Source organism: Aphelocoma coerulescens, chromosome 2 (assembly GCF_041296385.1).
Source record: "Aphelocoma coerulescens isolate FSJ_1873_10779 chromosome 2, UR_Acoe_1.0, whole genome shotgun sequence".
Lineage (NCBI taxonomy): Eukaryota > Metazoa > Chordata > Aves > Passeriformes > Corvidae > Aphelocoma > Aphelocoma coerulescens.
The window spans coordinates 126,329,728-126,348,454 of NC_091015.1; the positions used below are offsets into that span (position 1 = coordinate 126,329,728).

General features: G+C 35.5%; 1 protein-coding gene across 4 annotated transcripts in view; it reads left to right on the forward strand.

Moving 5' to 3' along the window:
* The window catches only part of SNTG1 (syntrophin gamma 1), a 325,066-nt gene that overhangs the window by 171,607 nt on the left and 134,732 nt on the right, over nt 1-18,727 (forward strand). For 3 of the 4 annotated variants that reach the window (XM_069005956.1, XM_069005959.1, XM_069005957.1), the window contains exon 3: nt 9,076-9,210. The exons of the other annotated variant lie outside the window; for it this stretch is intronic. In XM_069005956.1, coding sequence (XP_068862057.1) covers nt 9,076-9,210 — 135 coding nt within the window. The remainder of the gene's footprint in view (nt 1-9,075; nt 9,211-18,727) is intronic. 4 annotated transcript variants of the gene reach the window in all.

Here is an 18,727-nt window from a genome sequence, read left to right on the forward strand (position 1 = left end):
GATTTGTTGGAGCTACCATGGTAAACAAGGGAAGGAAAGAATGATTCCACCCACCCTAAAGAAACTCCATAATCTGGAGACTGCAAAGAAGATCCTTTAACTAGCATTTAAATAAAATTAAATGGGGTGGATTCAACCCCAGTTTATATGCTTTGTGTAAAATGGGGTTTTTGCCACAGAATCAGTGGTGTCACTTCCAAGACTATGATCTATCTCTTTCCTCCCAAAAAGACATTAATAAAATACAGATTTTCAACCTACTTTCATCAAATGCCTGTGTCTAAATAAATAACCAGCAACCTTATGCTTGCACAGGGCGTAATTTTTAACTAAAACCTTAACACTATCATTGCAATGCATCATCCACTTTGGTTTTTGTTTGGGGGAAAACACAGTGAGCTGGATCTGAAAGCCCAGGAGAAAGGAGGCTGCTGCAGCTCTGTATGCCCAGGTCCACACGGTTGTGAGGGTGAAGACACACACCAGGCAGAGCACACATATACACTACATGTATACATATATATATATTTATGTACTTGATGGGCCACACAGATCCCATACCAACACACAGAGAACTCACAGACAGCTCCAACACCCTCATCCTGTTCCCCTCTCTGGCTGAGCAGGATTAAGGGCCACTCATGAGAGTATATATATATGTATATGTATATGTATATGTATATGTATATGTATATGTATATGTATATGTATATGTATGTGTATATGTATGTGTATCTACATTGTGGGTGCCTCCAGCAGTGGGGCTTAGACAGTTTGCCCAGTGTGCCCAGCAGTTATTCCTGAATCCCAGTGTCCATAGGTTGGGCTTGGGTCATGGCTGGACAAACACTCTGACTATAAAACTGCATGTGACCAGTCCCTCTTTTTTCCCCTTAACCCTCTATTTTCATGTACTCATGCCCCCTACAAAACACTGAATCCCTTCCCCTGCCTTTGGTTCCTCCCCTAAACATCCCATAATAGGTCCTGTGCAATCCAAAACTGCATCCCATCGTGTGTCCCTTGCTCCCAGGCACTGACCTCCACTTACTCCAAGAGGTACTATGGCATTTTCTTACCATAGTGGGTTTCACACTCAGACACTGGAGCTGAAGCTGTCCCAGGACAGCCAGGCAGGGGACTCAGACTGGTTGTCCCTTACTGAGTCCATAATTTGGGTTCCCATCTGCCATTGTGGTCCTGTGGTCCTTTGAGCTTGTGGTAATGGACTTTCAATGGGCTGCTGGAACTGGGCAGAGTGTTACATGTACTTTGAATCTGACCCATCCAAGTATTAATTAATTAATTACTTGATGAAATGTTTCACTTGTGGTCAGTATAAGGTGTAATAATCCATTCTGTCAGGTATTTCAAGTCCCAATATATACCTTTCAGCTATTACTTCTAATAAAATTTTCTTAACACCTTAACATTTGCCAGATTTGTCACCAAAACTTCATCTGGTACTTGAGCTTCTTAGGAAAGTGACAGTAGTGGCTAAGGAAAAGACCATTGTGGCACTACACCCTTAATTAGCTTGTGGTTCTATTCCATCTTGGCACATCTTTGGCACTAGTTTAGTCACTTCAAGCCACAAACATTTTGCTGACATTTTATTTATTTCAACTATTGACACAAAAGATAAAGTAGCTGTAGGCTTTGCTCCATGTATTTTTGTTTAATTGGTTCTCTAGTCAGTGCATTTAAAACGTTCAGGCTTCTATCCCCTCCATCCCCTATTGTATCAAATTCTCAATCATACTACATATGTGGGAAAAATATCTCTAGTCTTCTATGCCAGAATAGTTACCAAGAAGTTTTTGATAATGGCGATAAAAGCTTTTGTGAAGCATCTCGACTGTTTGATCTTCCTCTTCCCCTTCTCATTTTCTTTCATCTGCGTATCCCAGTGCTGTAGCCACTACACTGCAGAAGAACTGAGATTGTTCTCCCAAACTGGTGAATGCAGCTCAGATTCTTGTTGGTACTTCCATCCTTACTAATGGCAGTAAATGGTTTGAGCTGAGTTCCAATTAGCATAAAACCAACATTTTCCACATAGAGCACTGGGGCTAAAGGATGTTTTTCATGGTGTCCATGATAGATTCAATTTTTTTTTCCTTAAATGACTTTTCATTCTAAGTAACTGCTGCTCTAGTGCACTGGAGGTCTCTGAGGGAACCTTAGGTCTTTCATAGTACTGATGCTTTCATGCATCCCTAAATTCTTCTAGTGTCTACTAGAGGGATTTGGTTTGATGTTTGGACCCTGAAATGGTCTTGTCTCCTTGTAGGTACCTGCATGTGCACTTCATGCCTAAGTTCCTACTGCAGATCTGATTGGAGCAGTCAGTTATTATAATGAGAGGCTAAACACATATATATGGACAGGTAGTGTTTTTTTTCAATCCCAAAGTGATTTCTATAATCCTAATGATTATTTTCTCCCCCAAGCATCTTATCTTTAGGCTGTACTGCTTGTCAAGGCATCTTGAAGTAGTTTTATTCTGCAAGAGAATACCTTCCATGCTAGGCAATTCAAATGGCACTACAAAAAGAAGGATATCTTACACACATTTTTTAAGGGAAACTACCTGGTATCTGAAAAGAGGATTTTTTAAATTTTCTTTTTTTGTGTCTGGCTTCTCTGCTTGCCACTTTGGGAAGTTTTTCACTGTTTCATATTTGATTATTCAGTATTCTGTGCTCTTTCCCCTCACTGATCAGTGAATGTGTCCATTTTGTTGGTTCTTATATTTAACAATTTCTAAACCATAAGACTATCCAGCTCCTCTTTTACCCTTTATCCTGAGCTTTCTGAACTTTACAAGAGCATAAATCATAGAGTCACTGGGTTCTTAAAACACTCTCCTGTATGTACTTGACCTTATTCTATATTCTGAAAACTATCTCTTGGAAGATAACCTCAGTCTCTGACATAATACTGTCCTCTGCAGTGAAAGTATCCTTCTGTTGAAATTGAAGACTTGGGATGATTATAATGCATTAGAACATTTTCCCCTGCAATTTTTTCCTTTTTTAAGTTCATATTTTCCATGTACTTTATGAATAAGCTGCATGAGCAGCTTTCTAACTTTTCTAACTTTTGAAATGTCATTCTTCTAATAGCTTGGCTTCCCCCCCCCCCCCCCCCCATATAACATCAAACTTATTTAAGTTAATAAATTCCCAGTTCATTTTCATGCTTGTACTCTATTCATTTGTTTTCACAGTACTGTCCATTTGAAGGATTAATTTGAATTGGTAAAATGTTTGTCTTCTGCTTTATGAATCCTATAAATATTCTTGTAGACTTCACAAACTTTATAATTTGATAGGTTCTGTTATTCAAAGGTGTAGGGACCTCTATTTCAACATCCATCTAGTTGGGGGGGTTTTTTGCCTGCAACAAAATGTGTTTTAAATTTTAAGCCATTTTTAACTTCCTCATTAATTTCTTCCCTAAATCTTTTTATATACTTTTATGGTCTGTTTCTAGTCATCTTTATGCCATTTTCTGATTTACACATTTCAGACTGAGCTGCTGTTTTCCTTTGTTTATAAATCCCATTAAATAGCAATACTGAGATTTCTAATACTGTGGATTTCTAGGATTTTTCTTAAATGAAGCTTCAGCTCATGATTTAATCTCAAAATCACAAGATGGAAAATGACTGGTAAATTACAATGTGAGAATGTCATAAAATAAGTGAAGTAAATTTGAAGAAACATACATGTTCTCACAACGGCCTTCAATTTCGGGTTATCTTACCTCTTAGGCTCAACTTCATTGTCACAGTAAGCTCATTGGCAATACAGACATCAAAGTGGCATCATTACAGTGTCACAAAAAGAAAACTTTTGCTCTAAGAAAGTACCTTAGCTTAGTAAGAAGCTCATATATACATATTTCTATAAATATATATATATTTTTCAAATGTCTAGTTTATATTTGGTATTGCAGAATGTATGAAACAAGGACTGTATAAGACTTCATTCTTTCAATAAGATCACTTGGAAAGAATACCACAACAAATACCTACCTGGCAAATACCTGACAAATCAAAATAAAATAAGTTCAAGTCTAAATTCAGAATTTTTCTGCAGTTCTTTCAGACTGGAGTGTAAAATTCATATGCAGGAATGGACTTGCTGTCTTTTGGATTGGAAAATGTTGGTATCTGATTGAAGAGGCTCTGAATGACAAGCTGAACACATCCCTGTGTGTCTGGGCTGCATTCCAATTTTTTGACAATATAAGTGCTTTTCACTTAAGCTAGCAATATCTCCACAGAATGTTTAGCTGGACTGTTTAAAAAACATCCTCTATATGGTTCTGACACATATTCCTGCCTCTTGAATCCACTGCTATTACCTCCTTAAATCCATTGCCATTACCTCCTTAAACCTCTGATTCAATTTCCTTTTTTAGTATTGTACTTACGATTATGAAGCAGTGACAGGCATATCTCCAAATACTCGGAGGTCAGCCTCAGTTCAAATAAGCATCCAAAAGGGTAGATATTAATCTGAAGGAGCTAGGTACACATTTAAGGCAGTCTTGCAACCCATACCCCTTACTGCTATCATGTTCTTGATAGTGGAAATAAATTTCAGGGCTTAAAACAAAATTGCAGAGGCTTACTTTATTTTAGGGCTAACAGTCAAAGTAGAAACTAAAAATCCAGGTCACCTTGCATAGAAAATGTGCTGAGATTTTTTTTTTCCTCTTCCTTTCTTCCACTTGTTCATGGACTAAACTATTCTGGGATATCTGTTGAAGTCTTCCTGCTGATATGAAGCTAGGAGAAGCAAAGCTAAACAAATTGGTTTATTTCTGTAGGGCCAAAGACATAGATAAAGTAGCATAAAGGAAAAGATATAGCCATGTCTTGAAAATTAATGACAAGTATTTAAAATTGCCTGAAATACTGAAAAAGTCTCTTCCAGAACAAAACATGGGATATGTTTTAGAATTTCTTTTTCCTTGTCATAAATGACAAGAAAAACCAAAGATAAAATGAAAAAAAAAAAATTCTTCAGCAGAAAATCTGCCAGCAAACTTGTTTAGGCAAGATAAATTAAAAAAAAAAAAAAAATTATGTTGGAAATTCTGCAGGACTTTTAAATCAACAGGTAACTTTAATGATGTTTCTCCTCCAGTATTTATTTTGGTATGTGTTTTTTATATACTCTGCTGCTAGCATAAATGTATGAACTGTAGTTTTCACATGTATTTCCTCTGAAATTAATTCTCAAATATTTGTGAAGGCCATTTAACAAATGTGAAATGTTGAGTTTGGTATGCAAAAATTTCTAAATTCCTTTTAGGAAAGGAATCTTCAGGCCAGATCTCTTACATAGCCTGTATAGACAATGTGCTGTAAGTCAGGGTATAATTTTTAAGTGGCCTTTTTTCACTGCCTTGTTGCTAATAATGATCAGAGTGTGACCATATTCTTGGGAGAAGCAGTCTGCTTTAAGGGCTCTGCCAACCTATGCTGTTCTCTGATAGTGACCTGAAGCAGAAGGTTCACCACAGACTGGTGTGGCAAAGCAAAGGGAGATCAGTTTTCAGCCCCTCTTGTAATTATATTAGTTCAGGAACTGTAAGCAGTTCCAAGGACATCAGCTCTTGCCACATCAGTGTTCTTATCTAACTCAGCTTAAAGCAGTGTTGAATGAAATGACAGAGGCAGCCTTGTGCAGATGCAACATTCACTGCATCTGTTACTTCGGTACCACTACCTTCTTTCATCATTTCTTTTGCTTGAAGCCACAGGTTCTTCTCCCATATGGAAACTCTTTCCTTTTCACCTCTTTACAATGCTTCCATAGGCATTCCTTAAACACACCTCCTCCGCTTCATAAAAATGTACAATTTCAAACACTCAGTTTCCTTCCCATCTTTGCAACAGAAGCCCAGCTCTATAAGTAAGGTGATGTTCTTGGCAATTTGGGCTCAGTCAAGGTGTACTGGCCTAACAAACTGTTACCAGCCAGACTCTGCTTCTCTCTGCATGTCTGCTGTGAGGTGTTGCACTGCAGTGCAACACATTTGAGCAAAAGGGGATGCCTTGCATGGCCTTGCACATGGCCCAGCAGCTCAGCCAATGTGCTGCATGTGTCTTTTTGCTGTAAGACAGGAGTAGGGCTCAGCCCTCTGCCAATGACATGCAGAAGGCTTGAAGGGAAAAATTTTAGCACAGCCTCACATGGACTCTCTTAAAAATTGGTATCAGGAACAAAAGGTAACATCAGCCTTAGCTCTGCATTCCCACACCTCACACACACGTACACACATACATGCACGCCATAAAGGCTCTTCAAACATAAGAGAGGGCAGGGATATAGGCTAGACAGCTGATCAGAATAATTTTGCTGGGGCCACGTGAATAAAAAATGTTGATGTGCATGGCAATTTACATGAAAGTATATATAAAGGTTGTCTTCCCTAATTTCCAGCTCTGGAACATGAACTCATATCTTTATTTGACTCATTTTATGGAATACTTTGAAGGGGGTGGGTGAGAGCAGCAACAAAGAGGTTTCAACAGACAAAAATGGAACAATTAAATTCCAGTCTTTGTTCTCAAGGTCTTTTGAAGTTACCTAATGAAACTCAACTGCATTCTTCTCCTTTAAATGGTTGTTAATACTGCTCTCAGGTAGGAGAGGGAAGGAGGTAGTATAATTGAAGATTTAATTTTGAACTGTATTGTAAACTAGCTTTCATAAAACCCAACAGCAAGAAAGTGGTTCATTACATTTTAGAATGTCTGATGTAAATAAGGTCCCTGAGTGTGTGTGATCACTCTTTCCAAGGGCCAAAATATTTTGCTGTTCCCAAGCTTGATTTGCTTGTTCAGGCTGAATAAGCTCAGCTCACATGCATTTAGAAACTGACTTGAATTTTAATTTTATTCTAATGTCTAATTGTGCCTGCTGTGGTTGCCTCTAATTCCTATGAAGTAGCCCCTCACCTTTTGCAGAAAGACTCTGGAGATTTTATAAGGTTATTAACCAAATCAGAAATGTGCAATCAAGTAAGGCAGAGTTACTATACCCAGTGTATGAGAGGCAGAATTTGTTCTATTGCCAGTTATCCAGGGAGGAGGAAAGGCATGTTGCAAACTTTGCTGTAGGGGAAAGGCATTTTATAAGTGTTAGCCCCTTTATTTGACCATAGTTATTTAAAATCCACATTGTTCAACTTTTATTGCCACTTACTGCTTACTTCACAACTCCAAGGAGAGAGGAGGAATCTTAGTGTGTAAAGAAGTTCCAAGGACATAACCACTCTTCATTTTAATATTGTAACATTTTGTGTATATGAGAGGGAATTTTTCAGTGGTACTTGGAAACCTGACTCCTTCTGTGATCCATTTGTCTGTGCACGTCAATCGGTTTCTCTCTCATCCTGTCAAAAAAAAACAACCCAAAAAAATACACCTTAATATCAGAAAAATGGTGCAGGGTGACTGTTGACCAGAGGTTTGACTGACCTCAGTGTGAGTTCAGTGCATGGAGCTCTTCATTTTTCTCTTCTTCTTACCTAGTTTAAAAAGAATAAAAGCAATGTCAGAGCCAATTTCAAAGTCATGGCTGAGTTATACACATTTGCTCCTGGCATTCAAGGAAAAACAATTTCCAAAGTTTGAGTGCTGATTATGGAGCAGAAGTGACAGAACAGTTTGTCAGTGGAGAACATTATATAGAGCTATTTAAAGATTGTCCTCGACCTTTCCACCTCTTTTAAAGCCTCCTGAGAGAGATTTAAACTTCTCTTTTGCCAGTGGCCTACTGTCAGTTCCATATTTGTGTTTGTTCTCTCCATGCTATGGATGTAAGAGCACATTGTGGGAAGATCTTCCAAATCCTCTTTTAGACTCTTGTCTGAGAAAGAGCCCTCAGATTCAGCCAGGTCAACCTTGGCACTTAAAGTTCAGAGAAATACTTTTCTTTCCTTGATCTCCTCTTAAGCCAACTTTTTACAGATGGTGGATTGAAATCTGACCTCTATGAAGACCGTGAAAGTTTTATTATTGTCACTGACGAGTCCAAGGTTTTAAATATTTTTATATGTTGATTTTCTTCTGAGATACATGTGTGTATATATCCATAACTATATCTATATCTGTGTATCTAAATAAATACTGTAAATACTTATACCAGTAAAATACTTGTAAGGCTAAGTTTTTAGATTGTTTGTAAGCAGATTTCTCATATAAAAAAAGCAGATTTCTCATATTAAAAAAATGCTCTACCAGTAGGAATTTTGTCCACTGATAAAGTGTTACAAAGAATGCTATTTTCAACATTACCTTCAGAGAAAATTAAATTCTGATGGTACTTTGTAATTCTGGTGGTAATTCTGATGTGCCAACTTTTTCAGTGCTCACCCTTTCATTTATAATGCCCCAAAAGATAGTACAAGTAGGTACTACCACAAAGGCACTGTTAATAACTGAAAAATCATTTATTATATACTGAAGAATCCTACAGAACTCCTGATCTTTAGTCATAAATGTAAAATACAGAAATGGAGCAAGAACTAAGTTACTACAGGGAGTTGTAGTCTTTGATTTATTTTCTCTTATTCTTAGCTCAGCATCCTCATTTGAAAAGGAACATAAAAAAGTTATGACTGGGTTCATGTAGCTGCTGGTACTCACATCTGACTAGTTTGGAGGTGTCATTGCATGTGTTTCTGTGTCAAAAATGGTGTAATATGTGGAGGATCAGCTTTTGTTTCACATCCAAGTGGGGTGTTACCATTTAATGAAAAGATGGAAAGTAAGAGCACAGATGATTTGAAGCAATTTGAAAGGAGTTTCACAAAATCATCATGGGTGAAATAGCACCTGATTGCAAAATCTGCCTTTACTATTTACTACTGTAACATTTGTTCTCTCATAGTCTAAACACAGTAAATACAGTGATCACTGAAAATAGTTTTGGGTATTTGTTAAAATTTTTATGGTGACTGTACCTTTCTGATTCAAAATACCACTGCTAACAATGCTAGGTGCTAACTGAAAAACCCTGTTTTTTTTCTTTATTCCTTCCTTTGAAGACAAAGACAGGGGTTTGTTTGCTGCAGGATGGTAACCAGGAGCCTTTCAAAGTGCGACTGCACTTAGCCAAAGATATTTTGATGATCCAGGAGCAGGATGTGATCTGTGTGTCTGGTGAGCCTTTCTATTCTGGTGTAAGTAGTTTTTATTTCCTCTTTAAGATATTCTTTACAAAGAAAAAGTGCTGTGTGGGTGCATACACACATATGTATGCATTTACTCCCATGGACCAGTTAACACTAAAGTGTATTTAATATGTTTCTTTTGTATATTTGAGAAGCAGCAATAAGGTAATAAGTTATATGCACGACTGCAGTACTGTTTCTCTTCATTCACCCTTGGGTACTGGAGCCATTGAAGAATGACACAAGCAGTGGTTTTTGCAGGGAGTACAGATACCTCAATGTACTTGTGTATCTGAGTATTGTCTGTGGAGTTGATAAGATACTTATGGCAGGGCTTTGTTGGTAGAGGAGTTATCTTTTATCCTCTGTTGCTTGGCTTCCTTCCTATGGTAGGGATGCCTTTTCCTGGTCTTGAAAATCAAACATGGTTAGAAGGGAAAAAGGGGTTTTACCTTGGTGTTTATTTTAAGGATCCTTAGGTGCACCACGTCCAGGTGGAATGTGTCAAAATGCACACCACAATGCACACCCACGATAGATTGGGTATAACATTACAGGTCTTGCTAATTAGCATATCTATCAAAGATTCCCCAGTGAGAGGCTTGAATGAGCCTCCTCTCCCCAAGGAACCTTCCCCTGGATGGTTCTATCTGAGTTTACAAAATGTGTTCTGGAGAGGACCTTTGTGTCTGGGGCATTCTGATCCCTAACTATGAAACTTTTAAGATGTTTAGTCTCCTAGCTTGACAAATAAGTCTAAGAATGTAGGCTAAAAACACTAAGAATACAAAAGTTATAAAAGGTATGTAGAAGGGATATAAAAGAAAAGGCAAAAAATTATCATGGCATCAGTAGCACGCACTACAGGAATGCTGTGAGGGTCACTAGTGTTAACAGCGTATCATTTTAACAGAGATGGAACAGTGTAATAGTGGGGTTTATCTATTACTGTTTTTACATGATATGTCAGATTCCTTATTTAAGCATCATATTGAAATTTTTGCCTGAGAAGCTACAATTATTTGGGAGATCTGTAAAATTTTATATAGAATAATATTTTAAGGTTCAGAACTATTGTAATGCAAAGTTTCTATTTAATATTATCAGATAGGTACAAAAATAATAGAAAACATTTAGTATTCATTTCTATAGACATTTTTATAGATGCTGTAATTGTATTTTGTAGAGATTTTTAAGATTTATGTGTAACTATCATAAATACTCTGGTCTTCCTTTGAGCTAAATAAAATTATCATAGAATTTTGTGTTAAATCTTGTGAGGCATAGTAGTGTGATATCTGTTTATGCAAATGTTTTGTGAATGCAATTAAGTCTTTTTTAATATTAAATTGCTGCTGTTGCCACATATTTGCATCTCTAAATACAAGTACAATAAAAAGATACAAAGACCAAACAAAAAATAAATTGGTACAATGTTAGCAGGGAAAAAAGTGTGAAAGATTAATGAAAAAATGTTTGAAATTATCCATCTCATGATTATGATTATCTCAAGGTGAATTCTTTGGAGCTTTTCTCTGAAACAAGAGGAACACACTGCCTACAGTCTCCACAGAGTCTAGGTTTATTTGAATGACAAATCTGACATTATCTCCTGGCTATTTCATGCTGAACAAGTGCAGTTTACTAATATGGATCTGTGTCCTTTATATGGAATATAGATGCTACTTTTACCAGCAGACCCCCCTGTTCCTCAAGAGACAGGACATCCAGCAGCCAGGATAGAAATAAGTTATGAGTTCAAGCTTAAGCTGTAGTTCTTCAATTAGCATCATACACTGTGGCACCACTATTCCACCAACACCGTTCTGGCATTATTTAGTAAAAGATTTTATCACTCAGAAATGTGACTTTCATTATTCTGCTATAATATCTGTAATGTCCTGCTGAACTTATTATTTAAATGTCTTCATGAAATGCATATTTATTTTTTTTTCCCTTTTCACAGTAAGGCTTTGTCTTACAGTTTTTCTCTCCTCAGTTTTGCAAAGGCTCTATAGAAAATAAAGGCTTTTTTGCTTCCCCAGTTAAACTCCCCTATATTATTTGCATATTCAACGCATAACTCATTAACTGATTGATATTAGTGTGTTGATGCGGAGTTGCTTTTTCCTGGAAGTTTCAGTGTTAGACTAGTGACTTTTGAGCACTTTACCCTGATTTCCTTTGGGATTAAGACTAGGTTTTGCAGCACTAGGTTCATTCCAACTAAGGATGATTGGCATTTCACAGACATTTAGCTGTCCTTTTGTCACATGTAATTTGAATAATCTGAAATCATGTGCTTTGATTGTATCCTATAATCAAACAAGTCCAACAGCCTTCGTTCTGGTTTTTTTTTTTCTCTATTTTTTCTTTTTTTTTTCCTGATTTATTAGGTTTAATTTTTTTTGTTTGTTTTTCTAGTGTTATATTTTGTTTGGTTGATTTTGTTTTGTTCTTTCTGTCATTCTAGATAACTGACTGCATTTATCTTTTTTTTACTTGAATTCTACAAAGCAAGGTTTTCATTAGCAACTGACACTGAATGCCTCAGAGAATAAACTCTTAAAGCATAAAAATAAAATTTTTAACTGAGGAACAATAGTATTAATTTTTACAGACAAGTAGCAACAGTAAAAGTAATTTTTAATCTGTTTAAATAAATAATCTTCAAATAATTTGATTATAAGGTTTTGCTTTATCACTGCTGCACTGGTATGGAACGAAAGGCTATTACTGTGTTTCTGGTTCAGAACAGTATCTCTTCTGTTTGTTGAGTCTGAATCAATTTGCATGCTCCTCTGTGTAGGACAGACTTTAAACAGGCACTTAACGTTCCAGCAGCATCCAGATCTGCATCCTGCAGAATAATCTAAATAAAGTCAATGGCTCCTTAGGAATGAAGTGCTGTTTAATGTGAGTGTATGGGATAAGGACCTAGTTCTTAATTTAGAACACTTCCTTTTGGTGTTAAACAGTTCTAGTTTCCAAAACTAAAGAGGTGCAAAGAAACCTTGTTTCTTCTTTCATTGTATACAGTTTGAAGTAAGAAAATAAAATGCATAAAAGATGATAAGCAAAATAAACAGTGTTATACACTAAAAAAGGAAGCATCTGTTTCTTTAGTGGGCTGAAAAAAATGATAGCATTAGTGAGGGTCCTGCAGCACTTGTGCCTATGACAATTCCATACAGAATCAACCATCATTCAAATGATCATGGAGTACAGTTGCATCAATAAGTATTAGAGATTATTGTGTGTACAATAAGAAAGACTTGCTTTCCAAGAGGAAGAAATGTAGCAGGTTCAGCATTATGCTGCTAGCAGATATCCAATGCAGATTTGAGCTCCAATGAAAATGACCAAAACTGGGAGGAGAACATTTTGTGAAACTCAAAGTGTAGAAGGCAGTGTTGTTAATAAAAATCCAGATTATATCCTTGCCTGTAGAGAGGCTTTATATTTGTGGGAAGTGTATGCCCCAGTTGGAGTAGCTTGGGTAGGAAGATAAGACCAAGGTCAGGTACACCTTTTTCTCCCAGGGCAGTTAGGAAATGCCATGAAAAGAGCTGAATTAAACCATGTAGGAACCCTGTCACTAATGATGGAAGGGTTACAGAATATCTTAATATATGCTTTTAAGTATATTTATTTTATTACTTGAAATTATGCTCACAAAAGTTTGCTGTATGGTGTTCCATAAAACAATGTGCAGTGAGGCAACTCCCAATCTTTTTAGACATACATGTCAATAGCCTGGACTAACCAGGATAGCCCAATGCTGAACTTCGTAAAAATTGTGATGGGAGAGGAGACAGCCTAATTTATGGCATGCCTCATCTGAAGAAGATTTATTCCTAGGAAAGGTTTTAATATTTGTCATTCCAGAATCAATATTTTTATTTTAGAGTTAATCCTCACAATTTCTATCACCTTTCATGAACATCTGAAATTCAAGGAAAAGGATTATTGTGCTTTAGAAAGATAAGTAGTTTATCTGTCTAGGAAGCTGTGGATTTTTTCTTCTTTTTTTTAATCAATTTTGTTTACTAATTGTACTCAGAAATTTTTTACACAGAGTCTATGTGCATGTGAGATCCATAAATTAAGGCTATGACAATGTACCATCTGACAGGATGGATTATTTGAATCAGCTACTATTTTTTCTAAAAGAATGAAAATAAGCTGCGAGCAGCTGGCAAATTGTTAGCTACCAGGATAGTTTGCATTTTTACAGCATTGTCTTAAATGCTCTTTTAAAGGGTCACGGATTTTACAAAATACTGCTAACTCACCTCATGATAACATACAGATGAGTCACATTTCTTTCAAGCAATTTATTTCTATGCTGCTGTGTAGTAAATGCATTAATTAATTAAACATTAATAATTTCTTTTAGTGATTTGATTTTTTAATTAAGGATCTTTGGGGGAAATTTGTGTGAAGATCAGTCATAATTCAATAGTACTAAAAAATGAATGCATGGTTTTGTGAATTGATAGAGCAACAGCTCTCGCACTAGCATGGCATTTGTCCAAGTATTTAACTGAGGTTGATACAATTGTATCTAAATGTACCCTATGGATCATAATTGGCTTTTCAATAAAGAAAAAACTATCAATAAACACCTTTTCCAAGGCCAGAAACTAACACTGTCTTAAATTGTTGCACTGTAGCCAGGTCTGTTTTCTGATATTGTTAACCACAGAGTCATTTTTCTGTAAGAATAAGAACATGTGATAGCTCACTTTTAAAGTTGTCCTTATGCTATTGTGAAATCAACTGCTGAAAGATTCATAAATATATACAAAGGCCATAAAGTATCAAAAAAAATTAGCTGTTAGAGATTTTCTAATGTTTTTTTAGTTTTTTATAAAAAAATCTTTTAAGTTAGAAACTTTATACAATAGACTGTTCTTCTTGATTTTTTTTTCAATAATACAGTTATTATTAATTTTTAAGAATAAGTTTAAAACCAGAAAATATCACTTAAGGATGACATGCCTAGGAAGTCAGATGAAGTTATTAATTTTCCTTGCTTGAATATTTACATTTTTGAGACTTCCTGAGAGTTAATTTTATATCTGTTACAGAATGATCTGAATCATTCTCTTTTCTTGTCATATATTTTAGTGTTGGTAAAACAAGTTCAATTACCATTAGCAATTTTAATGAATAGAAATAGAAGAAAAACATTAAAAGCTTAAAATAGAAAATAATAGTTTTGACTTATTTCCTCTATTGTCTTTATTTACAGTATTGATTCTGATGTGCGGTTGAATATTATAAACAGATTATAAAATGAAACTTCCTGTCTTGGAGAGAATTGCAAATATGTGCACAGATAGGTCACCTTTCAAGCATTTTCCATTCTTGTTGCCTTCACAAAGCTACCAGTAAGAATCTTTGGGTTTTTTTATCTTGTTGGGATCTGTCAGCTATTCAGTGGAGTGAATCCATTTTTTCACAGAAGTCATCAAGTATCTATCAGATGGGGGTAACTTTTTTTCCCTGCCAATCTGGACAGCTTTAAAGTGACAATCTGACAGATGTAAATATGATTATTTAGGGAAAGCCTAAGGCAGCTTATTTTTGTGCAGCTCCTTAAAATTAAAAAGCATAGCAATCAGCTGAGGTTAAAAATGCCATTTATAATGCCAGATTTGAAAGAAAATAATAACTTTTCCTCATTGGAAGAAGACTTTTCCTCCACAAGATAAAAATATTGCAAATTAGAAAAAACTCAGAGAACCCAAAATATTGATCAGTGGCAGTCTGTGATGTGAGGCAGTAGCTGGAAACTACAGAGAATGTTATGAAACCTAGTAGGAGTTCAGATCCTGACCATGGGTTTGTAGGTTTATTTCTCTTTTATTTCTATATTAAGAAATGCAGTACTTCTGAAATGAATCAATCATATGAGTAGAAATTTTATAAGTAGATGTTTAGGTGGATGTTTCAGCTTTCAAGCATAGGCTGCAGGACTGGGAACATTTTGAAGTAAGAATGAACGAAGGGTTGACTGCTTTTTTTTATTCCAGTCACTGTTAGTAGCCTACACGACAGCACTGTGTTTGCCATCCTCAGTCTCAGCACATCTGCAGAGGAAGGGGGATTTCCAGTTGACCAGGCATGTTGCAGCCCTCCCTTACTGCCAACCTTCTCCAGTTGCACGAGGAATTGAAATAATGAGACAAGCTTCAAATGCCACATGATGGAAGTTGTTAGCAGATGAGCAAGTCTGCTGGCAAACCCTGTTAACACTATTAATTCAAATTGGAAATGTGACTGACCTGTGTCCTGTGTCCTTTACACTCAGAATGAGTATAAAGCTTGCACATGTAAATTAATCCAAAGAAATGTCACCAAGAAAGAGCAAAGAGTTACCAAAAAGAGGATATAAAAACTTGAAAATGTATGCAATAATTAAATTAGATTAAAAAAAATTCTCATTATATTTTCTTATTTAAAAATGTAGTAGGATTACTAATAGCTGATAAGCTATATGAGAGTATGGCCTTGAATATATTATGGCATCAAATGTTAACAGGTTGATCTATGAAATTGCTGCCAATGTATTGATATTATCTTTGTACTATTACATTTTAAAATTTATGTTTTAACATTTTCCTCCTTTATTCCCCCCTACATTTTTCCATGTCACTATGCTGTTGTAGATTCTTCTCCATGTCTGTTCCTTTTTTCCCACCTACTGTTTTGTGCTAAAAACCTTTCAGCTTTTTATCATGTTCTTCCATACGCATAATACCTTGTTCTCTGCTCTGTCCTCTGAAAAGAGAGGTCTTGTTTTCTGTCTGTACCTAGACAAACTAATTCTTCATACCTTTACTCTTATAAGATGAATATCCAGACTCACCAGATGAATAACCACACATTGGGAAAAAGGCTGAGAAATGGTATATTTAAGTTTCACATGCTGTTGAGTTTTGTGAAGATTTTTGAAGTTTCTTCATCCTTTCATTCAACGTTTACTTAATTCTTTCATAGAGACACATTATTAGATCATTAGATCACATTAGATGACTGCTTTATATTATACAGAATAAGTAGTTTGAAAGGATTGCTAACTAGTCATTATTTTTAAGTCAGTGAAGCAATTATAAACTTCCTTTTACATCATATACAGTTAGTAAGAAATACTTGAATTTTTACAGTGCTCCAAGGTGTAACTTAAAAATAACATTAACTCTTGACTAAATATAAATAGTTAATGATTACACAGGATTCTGTGTTTTACTTTCCTCACTATTTACTATTTCTCTGTGCTCACATGGTCATTCTTCACTTCTGATCTCAGTCATGATGACATTTGTGTTCCCCAGAAGATCATATGGATTTTAAGGAGAAATTTTAATAGCTCTTTAATGAAAGCCTCAAAAATATTGTTTCTGTTTTACTGCATAGCTCTGAGGAAGATTTTTTTTTTTTTTTTTTTTTGGCAAAACTCCTATCTGTCCTTTCCAGTCAATGAACATATGTGTGGGCAAGGAATTTTCTGAGTTAGAGGCATGGAAAATGCTGACATGGCAGCAGCTTTGTGTTTTTCAATAAAATGATAACTACTCCTGTTCTAGGAAACAGCAAGAGCACTACTCTGAATCTTGCTTTTAAGGGTTCTAGGGGCTCTAACCTTCCCTCTGTTTGCTATAATGTAGATAACAAATGTGAAAATGGAATTACAAGCTCACAGAACACTTTGTGTAGTCTTGATGGTGAACTGTGTATCTTTTCATCTGAACCAAGTTTTTTTTTGTAAACTTGGAGATGAAGTTGCTATTGGAATTTGCAAAACCACTGCAAATTCAATCACAGAATATCATGTGGCGGAAAAACAGGGGAAAGCATAAAAATATTGATAGAAAATAAATGACACATCAGTATTTTTAACCTGAACAACACAAATAGTCAATCCGGATACTTAGAGCACTTCCTCACTTACAAAATTTGTTGCCTTCCAGAGCTTTTGCTGTGTTTTATAAATGAATAATCAGAAATCATTTTAAGAACTTAAAGCTATTAGGCCAGAGAAAAGCATTTTATTATTGTTATTGTTCATTTGAAATGCTAATTAAAGAAATCAGAACAAAATAATTTGCTTCGGTTTGCTGGTTAAACTTTTTTCATGCATTAATCATTATAATAAAAATATTTTACATTACAATATAGTGCTTTTCAGACAAAGTATATTCCGTTCACCTGGGTGTAAAATGGCACTGAAAATTAGCTTGGTTTGGGGTTTTTGAGGGTTACATAACATAAGCCAAGTCCAAATCACAAAATAAAACTTACTTGGACAAAGGAATTTTCTGGCAAAACATTTCAAAGTTTGTATCCACCATCAAAATACTTATTCAAGTTACTTTGAAAGTCAAAAGGGAGGGATTAATCTTTCCCAAGTTAAATTTGACATCCTGCCTCTATATCAGGTGTTTCCAGGACTAGCTTGAGTCTGCCTTTGCTTGAGTGAAAACCAAAAAGTGTATTTTATTGACTCTTTTTTATGGGTACTTTTGTGTGTGTTGGGCTAAGAAAGACAACAAAGACAGAAATATTCCACAGGATCATTTTTCTATTAGTTTTTTTAAAAACATAGCTTCAGATTAGAATATATTCAGATGCCAGTATTTACAGTGACTACTAACATATCATGAACAACAAATTTTAATGAAGTTACATGTTTTTCACTGAGAATATTACTTTGAGATTTAATCCTTAAGTGTGTTGTTCTCTATTCCATTCATTGTTGATGTAACGCTAGCCAGTTAAGTCAGTTTAGTGAAAGGTTGCTATTTTTCAATGTCATCTTAGCACAAGTGTTGTGTTCTATTAGATTTTGGCATGTATAACAAAAAATACCAGAATATATTGGCTGGAGTGTACAAGTCAAGTTTCTGCTTTTAACTCCATGTTCAACACAAGCTGGAGGTGGAAATGAGATGAAGTTAACAGGAAAAATACAGCTCCCAGTGGAGCCACAGCTGAGTGTTTTGTGTTCATTTCTGTAAACTCAGCGTAGACCGCACATCAGAAGGTGGCCTATATTGGTTTATCCTGAATATATTGTCAGCAGTACTACCTGCATCTGAAACTGTGGCAGACAAAAGGTTTTCTAAGTGCAGTTTGTGGCCTCAACCCAGTCTGTGGAAACTGCATTTTGAAAGTTCCTTTTTAGAGGTTTATGTTAGAAATAAAAATTGAAACATTTGGCTATTTAACAGCAAAATATATACCTTTTTCTTAGAATAAATATATGCAAACATTTTACATTTTGCAAGCATTTTACATTTTGCAAGCCTAAATGAATAAATGGTAAGTCTCATTTTAGGCAATCCATTTTGTCTTTCAGTCCAAAACATTGGATGAGTTCATGTTCACTCTTTCCACAGTTACACAGTTCATATTTGTCACAAACACAAAAAAGGAAACAAGGTGACTTGATTTCCACCAAAATTCAGCAATAACATTTTTCCAAAACTTTTATGTGGTAGTTCCTTTATTTTCCTTT